The following is a 13,458-nucleotide window of genomic DNA, read 5'->3' on the forward strand; positions in this document are numbered from 1 at the left end:
ACTGTTTCACACTGCAAACCGGCTGTAAACAGGCAGCGGAGGCTCCTCGATCCTGTTCAGGTGTTCACATGTCAACAGGAAACGTTGACGGTATAACGGAGATTCATGGGGGAGTAATTTATGATGGGCAACTTAGGAGCTCAGAACAGGCCTGTAAGCAAACAGCGATCCTCACGCGATACAGGGGTCTCTCTTCACTGGCGCTAAACAAACTGCAAATTGTCTCCCTCGTGTGCAGAAACAAAATTTCAAGTGACAACTCCGTCGAAACACAATAAGGTATGGCAGCGTGTTTCTTCAATTCACTTCCATCGAAGAAACAGGTTTCCCTTCAAATGAACAATTTATTGATAATCGGTCACATTAAGTGCCCAAACGCACTTGCAGGTATGTGAACAGCTTCGCATGGGCTCTATGGATTTTCCTTTCCCATGACATCAAAGTGTACATTGCTCAATTTTTCCATTTAAAACAGAAGTCATCACAGGTGCAGTTGGGATACACAACTTAAAAGTTGCCTCATTAGTGAGGACTCACAAACATCTTGTCTGCAGAGGGTTTCGTCTCTGCACTCGTCTCCTCAAGAGTCCAACGTTGAAGTGGGTGCGATGTTCACACAGAACAAGTTTGTTTTCAATACACATTAAACCATAATCAGCGGTTTCCTATTGCATGACAAACATCCAATGGCAAAACAAAATTCGATAAGTAGGCCTTGGGAACATGTTGGCAGGCATGAGTTAAATAGTGTCCAATTTATACCTCTAAAATTTAATTCAAACATGAAACTTTAAAATTACTCAGACCCACTTACTGAACAAAGAGCAGGTTTTTGTCACTTTGTACCAACATATTACTGATACTGAATATTATCATCATTTGAGGACCTACTGGTTTCAAAGCAATAAATGAAACAACACAAAACTCTAAGCTTTTTTTTTTATCCATTACTACTGTAGTTTTTCATAGATCACATTACACAACCATTTCTAAAGGTAGGGATGCACAAAATAAAATATGAAGTAAAAAATATGAAAAACATGTTAGTATTTGCTTTACTATGCTATGCGCATTGTGTTATGGGCTGTTCCCTGGGCGAAAATAGCACATCCGTTAGTATTCAGCATTCCACATAGAGTTGACATAATTTAGTTTCACCAGTGGACACACACTGAGTTCATTGTCTATCTTGCAATTTGGTGTTCCAACACTGAGGAACACATTAATAAAAAATACTCTCAAATCCAAACCATGAGCCTGAACATAATTTGTAACATTTTTTTAAACAGAATTCACAACATAGGTGACTGAAATGTGCCAGTGTATCCAGAGACCTTTTAACTGGGGACCTTCAAAATGTTTTCCAACTTTGAGAGCACACACATGCAGGCCAGTGTGAACCCATCAAAGTTAAAACACATCGCATAACTCTTGTACTCCATTCACCAAACTGTTTCAGCCATCGTGTTATCATCAGGGAGGTTACCCGATGACGGAAACCGAAAACCTCTGGTGAGTGTGGTGTGCCAGAGAAAAGTTGTGCGAAATGTTTCGGCCTTCAAAATTATTCTCTTGATTCGCTTTGTAACTGCAGTACCAAACCATTAACTCCACCTTCACTGAGAACCTTCAGTTAAAAAACGTCATGCTCAGTGGTAGAAATATTATTGCACTGTAATTCAAAGCCTTGAAAAAGGATGTTTTTCTGATTCTCCTCATGTAAATGCCTATACTAGTAGACACAATAACACCTATACAATCTAAGGTAATGCAGTATAATAGCCTAGACACAAACATGACCCTTTTAAACTTGTTCATTTCAGCTGTTGTTAACAGAGTCAGGGAGGCGTGGCCTCAGCACTATAGTAGCTTGTGAGGCCATTGTTTGTGGTATTGTTATAGTGGAGGTGTTATTGTGTCTACTCAGTGCAAATCTGAATTTGTTTAGTTTTTTTCTTGTAGTAGAGTTCGAAAGCTCAGTTTTTAAACCTGTAAATTAACCAAATAAAATGTTTTCTATATGCTTCATCTATTCTTAAATTAAATGTTTTCAACATATTTTACTGTTTTAATATGTTCTGACTGAGTTACTGCAGGTTTTTGACTGTGAGCAATTCATACACCCTTTAAAAATTATTTCAAATACACACATCCTTTTAGTTTAGTAGGAGGGCAGGGTTTGCTATTTTAGTGGATTACATGGTAACATACAAACACTCAAGAACCATACTAGTGTACCCCATAATGCAGAACACACAGCATGCAATAGTTACTGACATACAGCAGATTTTTTTTTTTTTTTTTTTTTTTTTTTTTTTTTTTTTACACCACTTGTGTTCTGATTTTTTTTTTTTTTTTAAGATGCTCCACGAACCACAATCATGACCAGATAGTCCTCTTCACTTTTAGCCAGAGCTTTGGCAGAGGAATCCAGGAACTGCTGGGAGAAATCGCAGGGAGGGAAAGCGTGAAGAACCCCCGTGTTGTCTTTATCTCTGCTCCCTCCCACAGGTAGGCTGATGACTCCAGCTGCTTGTTTTTGGTTGAGGTAGGACACCAGGTTGCGAAGCGGCCGCTGAGTTGAGGCTGCAGGGTCAGACGAAGACGAATCCTCTGTGGTCCCAGGAACTGCCAGCAGGATGGCGTAGCCACCGGGACCCGCCACCTTGATGCGCCGGGACACCTCGTCAAGCTTGGGCTGGTCCAGACGGAGACGCTGGGTGATCTTTAGCTCACTCACCTGCCGCCCTGATGTGCCCTCAACAAGCAGGTCGCTGGCTACATTGTGATCGCCCTCCAGCAGGTGCATGTTGGCCGGGAAGTTGCTGTTCTTGAGTAGCAGCATGCCATGCCAGGCCAAACTGAGTTTTGTGCCGTCTGGTTTGGACAGCTGACCTCCCTTGGAATTGTTCTCAGAACGCTCTCTTTTTGCCGGCCCTTTACCACCATCACCGGCTTTGCGCTTACGCTCTCCAACTGATGAAACACTGCTGCTTGGTGGTCCCTTGTCAGAGAGACTCTGGCTTTTGAGTCTCCGTTCAGCCACACTTTTTTCCAGGCTGCCGTGACGTTCTCGTGCCGGAGAGGGTCTCTCGGCTCGCAGAGGGCGCTCCGAGTCACTGAAGCGCCCTCCGTCTCTGCTGCTACCTCCAGGACTGCCATCTGGAGAAGCACGTCTACGCCGTACTGTCCTCTCAGTGCTGTCAGGGGAGTGGTCTATATGGCGTCCGTCCTCCATTATACGCCGCTTGCGTGCAGGTTCTCGTCCCTGTAGCTCTCGTTCCAGCGACCAGGGCTCTCGTGCCCGCCGCTCACGTTCCAAGTGCTCCAGAGGCTCAAAGGGTGAAGCACGTACCCGATCACGAATAGCTGGATTGGGCCACTCAGTTCCAGGAAAGAGCTCTCTTTCCCTGAAATGAAGTGGCGGTGGAGTCCGTTCCCTGACCCTCAGGGGTTCAGGTGTGGCACGGTGGACAAATGACTCCGCCACCATGTCAAACGGTGGTATTGGGAGAGGTTGCAGGAACTGCTGCTGGTAACGATGCTCAGTGTCAGCAAAGTCCACTCGAAGTCTTCTCTCTGGACCTCCCAGCGGAAAGCCCCTCATGTGTGTGCACGCCGCCTGTGCAGCATCCAGACTTTCATACTGAATGTAGGCCCAAGTGTCCCCTTTTCTGTAGTCAATGGTCCTTATAGTGCCAAAGCGATCAAACTCTCTTGCTAGGGCGGCTACAGGAACCCAGGGTCCGAGTCCACCCACCCACAGGCGTGTGGTGGGAGTTGCTTTCCCATAACCTATCTTTATGGGGTTGTGGCCAACTATTTTTCCAGACATACTAAGTTTAGCACGGTGAGCCATGTCAAGATTCTCAAATTTCAGAAATCCATATGTGCTGGTTTGTCCTCGTGTGGGTCTTTTAATGTCCACTTCAGTTATGACCCCAAACCTGTCAAAAGCTCTCCTCAGGTCCGCCTCTGTAACAGTTATGTCCAGATTGCCTAAAAACAACGTCCTATTGGCTCTTTGGTCATCTTCTGGAGATATAAAATCCTCCTCGCGAAAAGCTGCTCGCTCTGCAATGAAAGCGGGGCGTGCCCTGGCTTCAAACAGGGCAAACTCCCTGTCCCGCTCCAGCTCTCTGGGCAAAGGGGGCGGCGGGGGAGGGGGGAGCCGTCCCAAGGCCAGCTGCTGCAGCCGGTAGTCTCTGTATCCGAGCCCGGTGGGCGAGAGGGGCCTCTGCAAATGTCTGTGGCTTTGAGCTACACCATACAAGTCCCTCTCCACGGGGGAGCGGCTTCTCCTCCTGTTTATGTACACGGCCTCGATTTTTAGCGGACGGTCGTACAGCACCAACCGTCCCCTCGCGTGCTTAGCCGCTCTGGCGTCCTCCGGCTTTCTGAAATTCACGAACGCTATCCGCTCGTCGTTGCTACGGCTTATCTTAACGCTCACGTCTCCGAATTTCTTAAACTCGTGAAAGAGTCCGTCCTCTATGTCTTCGTCGCTCAGCTGGGTGCCGAGGTCGCTTATTTTGAGTGTTTTGTACTCACTCTCGGTGCTCGGCGGCTGCACCCGCTGCTCCACCCGTGAAGCGGTCCTCGGTGAGGCTAAGTCCAACGTGAGGCTCAGGCTGTGGTTCTTACCGATGGAGCTAGCGGCAGCAGACTGACAACTGTGGTTATTTCCAGTCCGACTGTGGCCGTCAAAATCTCTATCTCTTTTTTCACCGAGTAAACTCCTTCTCGTCGAGCCGCCGTCGCTTTTAGCCGAGCTATTTCCATTATTACTCCCACTGGAAACGGAGAGAGCCCCCATTTTCTTGCTGGTCGGGTGGCATCCTCCCCTGTCTCGTATGTCGTCCAAGGCCCGGGAGCGTTTTTTGATCGGCGACCGCTCTTTACCTTTCATTTCAGTCCACACGGAGCCGACCCTCGGGACACCTGGGCTTTTTATTTCTGTTTCTGCAACTGAGTGCAGAAAATTGTTGAAATGAAAAACGGATTTATTCACTGACCCTGCGGCAAAACAACAACAGTCGCCATTTTGTACAGATTAATGGGAAGGCCCGCCCCTGCGACCTGATTGGTTAAAAAACAGGGTGGAAAACTTTTAAGCGCATGTCAATCACTCACTGGGACGTTTAAATGTAAATATGTATTTATGCGTTTCCACTTTAGTGATTCTGGACCAATTAGCAATTTACTGCAAATTAAAACAAAACACCAACACTGTCTGTGGCCTGTTATAAGTCAACACCTCTCTGACATTGTTTCAATACTAAACATTATAAGTACAACAAGGGAGGGTTTATTTGGGGATTTACAATTTATCACAGGGCTATTTGAATAATGATTTTGTGAGCTGCCCTTGTTTTTTGTCCATCCCCAGTCAAAGTACCTAACTATTATTATGTCAAATGTTTCTCTGTCGTTTTATATGCGTTGACCTCATACCACAAGGTGGCAGTATTTGAACAGGAGCTCAAAGGGTACAGTAGCACACAAGCTCATAAATTACTTAAAAATGACTTTGGATATACACATGGCCCTTCTGTGGGTATGTGGACAATTAAAAGCTGCTGATCAACAACTTGTAATGAATTGTATCATACGTAGTTGCTATGCTCCAGTCATAATTGTATTGTAGGTTAATTGGGTATATTTTAGGAATTTGAATATGTTACATCTGAACACCTGGTTACTTTTAATTACAACACTTTACTATTTTGAGGTGAAAGCAACATTAAAATAATCCCAGGATTTGGCCTTTTCTTGTCCTTTATTTGAGTTATTTACCACCCATTTACGAATCAAAGGAATGTTTGAATCGTGCTGAAACAAGAGAATACAGGTGTGGACATAGGTTTAAAACATGTTGTGCACACTTAACAATTACATGCAAATAGTCAACTCAGTGTGGCAACTCTTTTTTTATCCTTCAAATGATGAACTGTTAAATTAAATTCAATGTCTTGAAGCAGCTAAATACTTCATGACAGACTGTGTTGAACTCGCCTGACTCCGCTGTTTGACTGTGTTACAGAGATGGCCGCAGTGTGCAACCACATTGTTTAGTTTAGTGGGACATGTTAATGCTGTCCGACTGCTTCAAATACAAGGATCTGTTGTGTCACAATAGCTGCACTTCAAGGCCAAGATAAATCGTGTTGAGATCAAAGCTCAGAGCAGTGGCCAACAGGCAGCTGTACAGATTTTAATGAGCATTAAATCAGATTTTTTTTTGTGCATTAATGAGGCTACAGGTATAGTAATTTTCAAACTCAAGTGACAGTCTTCACCCGATGACCCTTACACACAAAGTGATGCTTAGTTATTAACTGCTGCCAGCATTGTGCAGTCTTAACTCAACATTTTTCATTTAATTTCTGACAAATCATATGAGGCCTTTTTAGCCTGATATATTGAGCCAATACAGATCAAAGCGCCTGCCATACCACTGTAACTTAAATGACAACTTAATCAAAACTTATGGTTGCCTATTGTAAGATGAGGTAATTCGTTTTTGTCCCGTTTTTAAGTGGACTAAACCATACTGCATTTATATTATTGGTATCTATTATTTTACAACTGTCCTGACAGCGTTCAATAGTTAACATATCAGATTCACTAAGCCACTGAGTTTCCTCTTTTGTTTCGGCAGATTTATTTAACCTGCTCTCTATCTAAAAAATAAATACTAAAAATGAGCGCTGATCCACCATCTGCTATTTCTTCAGCTTTCCTAAAGATGGCCATCTCCTCAATCCCTTATCCCTACTGACAGGTCTCCTTATCTTCTCCACTTAATCTGGGATTTAATCAGGGGACTATGTAACTGCAGTAAAGGCTGCCGTCTCCCAGGGCCTGGCTGGAATTTGAAGCTGTGGGTGTGGAAAGTGTTTCTGATGGGTTTGTGCATTCTTCTATTGGAACCACATGTGAGTGGCTCACGCAAAACCCCGTCACAGATTCAGGGAATGGCAGCTGATCCGCCCCAGTATGGCTGTCATGTGAAGCAAGCAAAGGGATAGCAGAGTCAGTATATTGTCCCGTAAGCCATGTGCATTTCTGGGGAGTAAGTGGAGCTTGGAACGGCTTTGTTCACCAGAGGTACTTTCTTTTTTCTCAGTTCAAGTTGCAGTCTCAATCTCTCACAGATTTAAATGTTTGCACATCTGACATTAATATGTTGGTATTTAGTAATTTACACCAGATGGGATGGTACCGTGCAATTCACTGTTTCCTTGACAATAAAGTACATTGTTTGGAGAAAACACAACAAGGAGATTTCCTGAAAGAAACTATTAAGAATGCATTCAGAATACATCTGAGACTTAGCGCGCCACAGATTTATAATTATCATATTCTTGTTTAAAAGGCAACATATGGATACATAAGTATTTATAAATAAAAGCAGAAGTACTGGCTTCAGTGGTTAATATTACCAAACAAAACACGCTCTGGGCCATGGTAACCCCAATTTCTTCTATTAAACTGTAAGTCATTACTCAGTTGGTCGGATTTACCACTGATGCCAGATGTGAATGAGAAATGGCTCAATGTGTAGCCATCCTTCTGAGGAAGGCTTACTTTATCATCAATAGTGGAGTGTGGTCGCTCAGTTAACTTTACATTAATGAACCTGCCACTCGCTCTTGATACATGAGGTGCCACCTGAGGGCCTCTTGAAGTGAGGCCAAGTATGCTGCAAATGTACGGTCTCTCTGTGCACTTCCCAAATACAAAAAAGCTCACATCCCGCACAGCAGAAGTCTTTGTGTTTATGGCAACCACAGCCTGTGAAGCATTTTTTGCCCCACAACAACACTCCCAGTTAAATATGTCACACAGACTTTTGGTTCGTTTTTTAGGAGTCATGTCAAACCTAAAATAATTCCGGCTGAGATTGTTTTTGTTCCATTTTCTTAATCTTTTTTCCCCAAAATAGTTTCCTACTGAAAAAATGTATTTAGATGGAGGCCTTTATTACTGGTCACACTATAAAGCACAACAGACACAAAAAAACAATGATTAAAATGATAATTACAATTTTTACATGCTTAAATAATTGTTTTGTCCTTGGTCTCAGCAATGTGATATCAAACTAAAACTGGAAACAATAAAGTTCCTATTAATACACTGGGTTTTCGTGCAAGAGGCTCAAGTTGCCCTCAATGTTCATGAAATTCATATTCCACAATCTTCTGAATTGTGAAAAGTCGCCAAGTTTACATAAATGTTAGGAGGAAATATTTGAGTCATATGCTGAGATGGGTGTGTACATCGGGGACTGTTTATGGTTCAGGAATGTAATATGCTTTGGCTCAGTCAGTGCATAATGGGGTTCTGGCACTGTTGTGGTCATGTAGGCCAGGAGAGAATGCTGCCTGGCTCTTTGGCTTTCATACGCAGCGCCACAAGGCCCGTCGGCTTGTAGTCAGTCTCGGGCCCCTCAATGGAAGGGGGCCCAAGGCCTCCTGGAAAGCTGTGGAGTGAATAGAGGCCGTTGATGCCTGGATGGTGAGACGGGTGGTGGTGGTGGGGATGGCTGGGGGATGCAGGCATGCCCATGAAGCCCTGCAGATTGCTGTGGGGGTGAGGGTATGGACTCATGCAGGATGAGGGGATGGAGTCTGCTCCTAGGACACAGCCGGCACCTGAACCACCGCCTCCTCCTGAAGCTGCCCCGTGCCACAGGTTGCCCTGCATCTGACGGGGAGAAAGGAATGAACATGGAAACACTTCATACTTTGCTATGAACACCAAATCAAGATATCTGCAAAGGTCGGATTGAGCAGGAAAAACTAAATAAGTTCTCACAGCAGGATCGATCATTTCTACAGCTTCCACTACAACATGTATGTCATGTGAGATCTGCGGTGGCCTACCTGGTATGTATCATGGCGAGGGAGAAGAGAGATATCATATGTAGCCGCAAAGTGGTTGCGGACTTCCTGGATCTTTCCATAGCGTTCCCGTTTCCTCCACTTGGCTCTACGATTCTGGAACCAAACCTTTCAAATACAAAAATATTGTTGATCAGAAGACAACATGTCTTGTTCAGGTCATAAACTCTCTTCTGCTCATAGTTATAAAACAAAAAGGTGTAATATATGAGTCAGTTGCCTGAAAACACACCTGAACCCGAGCCTCAGTGAGCTCCGTCCTCAGGGCCAGCTGCTCTCGGGCGTACACGTCAGGGTAGTGTGTCTTCTGAAACACTTTCTCCAGCTCCTCCAGCTGAAACGTGCTGAAGGTGGTACGATTGCGCCGTTTCTTGTTTTTGCCCGATAAGTCGATGGAGTCGGCGATAGAGTCCCCATGCAAACCAGCACCTGGCTCTTTCAGCTTGCCACAACAGTCTGTGCCAATGCCAGGATAGCCCATGGTCTTTGGAGCTCCTTTCTCTCTGACTGAGACACAAGGGCACACAGAAAAAAGGTAGAACGTTTTATGTATTCAAAAATGTATGTATATGCAAACTCCTATATTGTCAGTTCATCAAAATGTATTAATTGTTTCATGGTTTTAGATTGCTGTTAAGTTGTCTTTACGGTGCCATGTATATTTTAGGGCGCTGGTTTTACTTAAGATTTTGCAATCATCAACTTCTGATTAAGATTCAAGCATTGTTTAAATCTGATCCTCCATCAAATACTTTGTGAAATCAGTTTCCCTTTGTCTGGATTGTTGTTGCTGCCCATCTTGGCCAGGACCAAAAAATGTAATTACAATAATTGTGGTTTGATAAAGGTTAAATAAAATCTAAATATAGATTGTTTAGGGTTTTGTAAGGTTGCAGAAAAACTGTGTGGGACCCTGAGAAACATGACAAACAAACCAGCAGGCTTCGATAGGGTAACACCGATAAATATTTATACATAGCTAACTTATCATCACTAATGAGGACGACAAACACACAACTTTTGTACAGAAAAGGCCAATGCTGGAAATCAAAGCCCTTTGCATGTGAGGCACCAGTGCAAACATCTGAATGATCAACCACTCCCATTTTCACTGCAAGTGAAAAAGTTTAATATTAAGACCAGTGGCGTATAATTCTACACACTGTTATGAAATCAAATTAAACAAGAGATCACATCAAACATTCTGTCTGAAAATCCATTAATCTCCTGCTTGTTTTTCATGCTTCTCAATTTAATTCCCAAACTCAAACTATCATAAGAGGCTGAGCTGTGACGTTGAGAAAAGCAACACACAACACTAATTCAGCCAAACAGCGATTTAATTTGATTAGCTCAGACAACCCATAGTGAACTCTCAGTAAATTGGTTTGGATTAAACCCACAAGGCAGTAAGTAAAAAACACAATTTGATTTGTCACATTTGGATAATAAATAAATTCACATCATAAAATAAATGTTTAGGTTCGCTTTCCAAACAAACAAATCAATTTATTCTATGGGAAACGTCAAAATATTAACATAAAGAGTAAGATAACTAGGATAAAGCACTGGATTATATGTCAAATATATATCTGATAAAGCACATGATTGAATACATTCGGCCCTTAACATTCAGCAGTAAGAGGAAATCTGAAAGCATTATTTCCCTTCCTGATAACAGACCATGGAAAGGGCTGTTCCCTCCTGCAGTGTTTTGATGTTGTTGTCCATGTTCATTTTGTTTAACCTTGAGCTCCAAAACAAAATCACTCTGCATCTAACTGCAGGCACTCACTCACTGGGGGCAGCAGAGACATTACTTTGCTATTCTCCTAATTCAATATGGGGCCCAACAGAGAGCACTTTTCATTGCAGCATTAATTTCCTCTTGTCCATTAGATCCCACCTCACACCACAGTTCATGCTGAAAATATTCTCCGTTAAGATATCAAACTGGGGCCGCCAGACATTGTATAGCTTTTACCCTGTCAAACATCCACATCCGCTCTGCCTCCAGTGTAACAGGAGATCTATGTGAAATTCAGGAAAAGGCAAATAGAGGATGAATTCAAAATGTATAGGATGAAATATCATGCTATGAGTTTGGGGATCAATTCTAATAAACTGAAATAGTCGTGGTAGAAATTTAAGCTACTTCTTTTCCAGGCCTCTTTCTCTGTACATTAAGGTTTTCAATTTGCACAAAACGGTGCTTCAGTCTTTTAAAACATGTTTCATCAGTTTCTTTAACGGATATATAATATTTACTGGTTTCAAATTAATCTGCTTTCGTTATTATAGCAGATGAATAATAAAATGGAAGAAAATTTAAATAAAGCTATTTCAGCCTCTAACACAGAATTAAGCTTGTTTATTATTATTTTTTTAAATTCTGTCAAACCCTTTGGTACTTTTTTTTTGGGGGGGGGGGGGGGGGGGGGGGTAGTTTTAGTTATTAAAAACCTAGCAATTTATGTGAAACAATTTAAGAAAAATCAACTCAACTTGAGCTAATTCAGTATTACAATTGCAAGAGTTGATTGCAAACAACAACATTGCAAACTAAATTAAAACTTCAAAGCGTAAAGATGGTTGAAGGGTTTTAAAATGTGTTGGCCTGCCCCGCACCATCAATAAACTTTCATCCCACTGTAGACAAAACAGGAAGACATGTCTGCCTTTGAAGCTGAACGAACCCAAACACACAAATGAAGAGTATAGGTATAGACACACATGCACACACACACACAGTATCTATTCTGCACATGCATGCAAACTCCAACTTACAGTGATATACCCAGTAATGTATAAAATGAATTAAACTTACACTGAACAATTGTCAGTGCACAAGCATGTGTTTGTGTGTGTATGAACTGGGGAAACCAGACATGCCTTTTCTATTTTAAACCCAATTTCAAAGCAAAGTAATACAAGTCCAATTTCAAACAGGACAGCTGATATCGTTATAATAAGTAATTGTGAAAAAAGTCTATTTGTCTTTGGCAGTAACATGAATCAATCTGTTGTATATTATTCTGGACACAGATATCACAAAGACCTTATCAGCGCTCATATCCTCTGTTGCTTTGCAGAATCATCAACACTAATAAATAAAGTGAAAGACCACATCATTTCTTCAGGCTTCGGTTCAACATATACAGGATTTACTTTTCTTCCCAATAATGGACATTTACAGGCTATTATGTCTGACAGCCTTTGAGCACAAATTCAGTCAATTCAGATGTACAAACCATGCGCATAAAGAGAGTAAGAAGCACTTTTAAAAAAAAAGAGCGCAAGGACTAAAATACAGAAATATTAGGCTGAATGTCAGCCTAAAACCTGATAGCTGACTATAGCCCAATGACACACCCAACTCGCAACCAGGCTAACCTTTAACCTCTCTCACTTTACATCAAGGTCTGTCAAGTGAAAGACAACTTGTTGACATTTTTATCACAACCATGCTTTCATTTGCATAGCCAATAAAAAACAATCAACAATATTAGTTGAAATCGCACACTTAACACAATTGCAAACTTGAAAAAAAAAAACTGCCTTACTGGAAAACTGATCCACCGGATTCATGTAATTTAATTTCTTACTAAATTTAACAAGAATAAAGATTTTTGTCTTGTTCTACCTCCATTATTCCTCTTCTTTTTTTTTACACCTGCCTGTTCTTTACATTAATTCATTTGAAATGTCAAAATTGGGGGGGATGCTAATCCAGATATTCCTTCCGCACTAAAGATATTTTGGCAAAAAAAAAAAGATTTTGCATTAAAAAAATAATCTATTATTAAAATCCATTGTATTGTCAAGCAATTGTGCTTTAATTCAAAGATTGTTCAAAGAAACAAGCAAAAACAAGTTGCTGTTGCTGCTACTTTAACTTATAAGTCAGTTAGTTGCTGTTTATTTTTCTTTTTGTAACACAGAAATTCTCTCTTACTCACCTTCCGAGTTGTTCTCATAAAACGCCGGCTTGCCGTTTATCGCTGTCCCTTTTTGATCCTGGTTTATACTCTCCAAGAACTTGCTGTGTTTGGACGGTGAGGCGGGCGGGTTCGTCGAGGCAGCGCCGTGCGTAAAGTCCGCCGCAGCATCCCCAAACCTCCCCATGGCGGCGGCGTACAGGTCCCCGCGCAGGCTGAGACGGTGGGGAAGAGGAGGAGGAAGATGTGAGGATTTCTGCAGCTCATCGCAGGGGAGAAAGGAGCCGGAGCCGCTGTGCTCCAGTCTCGGTGAGTTCTCTGGCGTCCTCCTGCTGGTCTGCGAAGAGAAAGGCAAACAACTTTCTGTCTCCATCTTACGTGTCCAGCAGGCAGTATAGACAACAGCGACTGGGCGCTGATAGTGTGGGCGCCTTAGTGGGACCGTTTTTTTCTCTACTGTGTTCATGTCAAGTGGGTGGGATTTAACAGATCAGAAACAAAGACCCATGAAACCGGGGCTGGAGTGTGTGTGTGTGTGTGTGTGTGTGTGTGTGTGTGTGTGTGTGTGTGTGTGTGTGTGTGTCGTGCGTAAAAGAGAGAGAGCGAGAGAGAGG

General features: G+C 42.5%; 2 protein-coding genes across 2 annotated transcripts; both read right to left on the reverse strand.

Moving 5' to 3' along the window:
- Nucleotides 1–324: 324 nt before the first annotated feature.
- Nucleotides 325–5,038, reverse strand: rbm15 (RNA binding motif protein 15). Its single transcript, XM_068732824.1, has one exon. It carries the CDS (start codon nucleotides 4,907–4,909, stop codon nucleotides 2,357–2,359), a length of 2,553 nt encoding a protein of 850 aa, XP_068588925.1. The 5' UTR covers nucleotides 4,910–5,038; the 3' UTR covers nucleotides 325–2,356.
- Nucleotides 5,039–8,361: 3,323 nt separating this feature from the next.
- On the reverse strand, nucleotides 8,362–13,217 carry alx3 (ALX homeobox 3). Its single transcript, XM_068733581.1, has 4 exons — nucleotides 12,866–13,217; nucleotides 9,139–9,413; nucleotides 8,889–9,014; nucleotides 8,362–8,709 (listed from the first exon to the last, which is right to left on the reverse strand). The coding sequence occupies exons 1-4, from the start codon at nucleotides 13,215–13,217 to the stop codon at nucleotides 8,362–8,364; spliced, it is 1,101 nt and encodes a 366-aa protein (XP_068589682.1).
- Nucleotides 13,218–13,458: the final 241 nt, after the last annotated feature.

The sequence above is a fragment of the Cebidichthys violaceus genome, unplaced genomic scaffold (genome assembly GCF_023349555.1).
Source record: "Cebidichthys violaceus isolate CVI_PGR_0920_01 unplaced genomic scaffold, fCebVio1.0.p SCAF_6, whole genome shotgun sequence".
NCBI lineage: Eukaryota > Metazoa > Chordata > Actinopteri > Perciformes > Stichaeidae > Cebidichthys > Cebidichthys violaceus.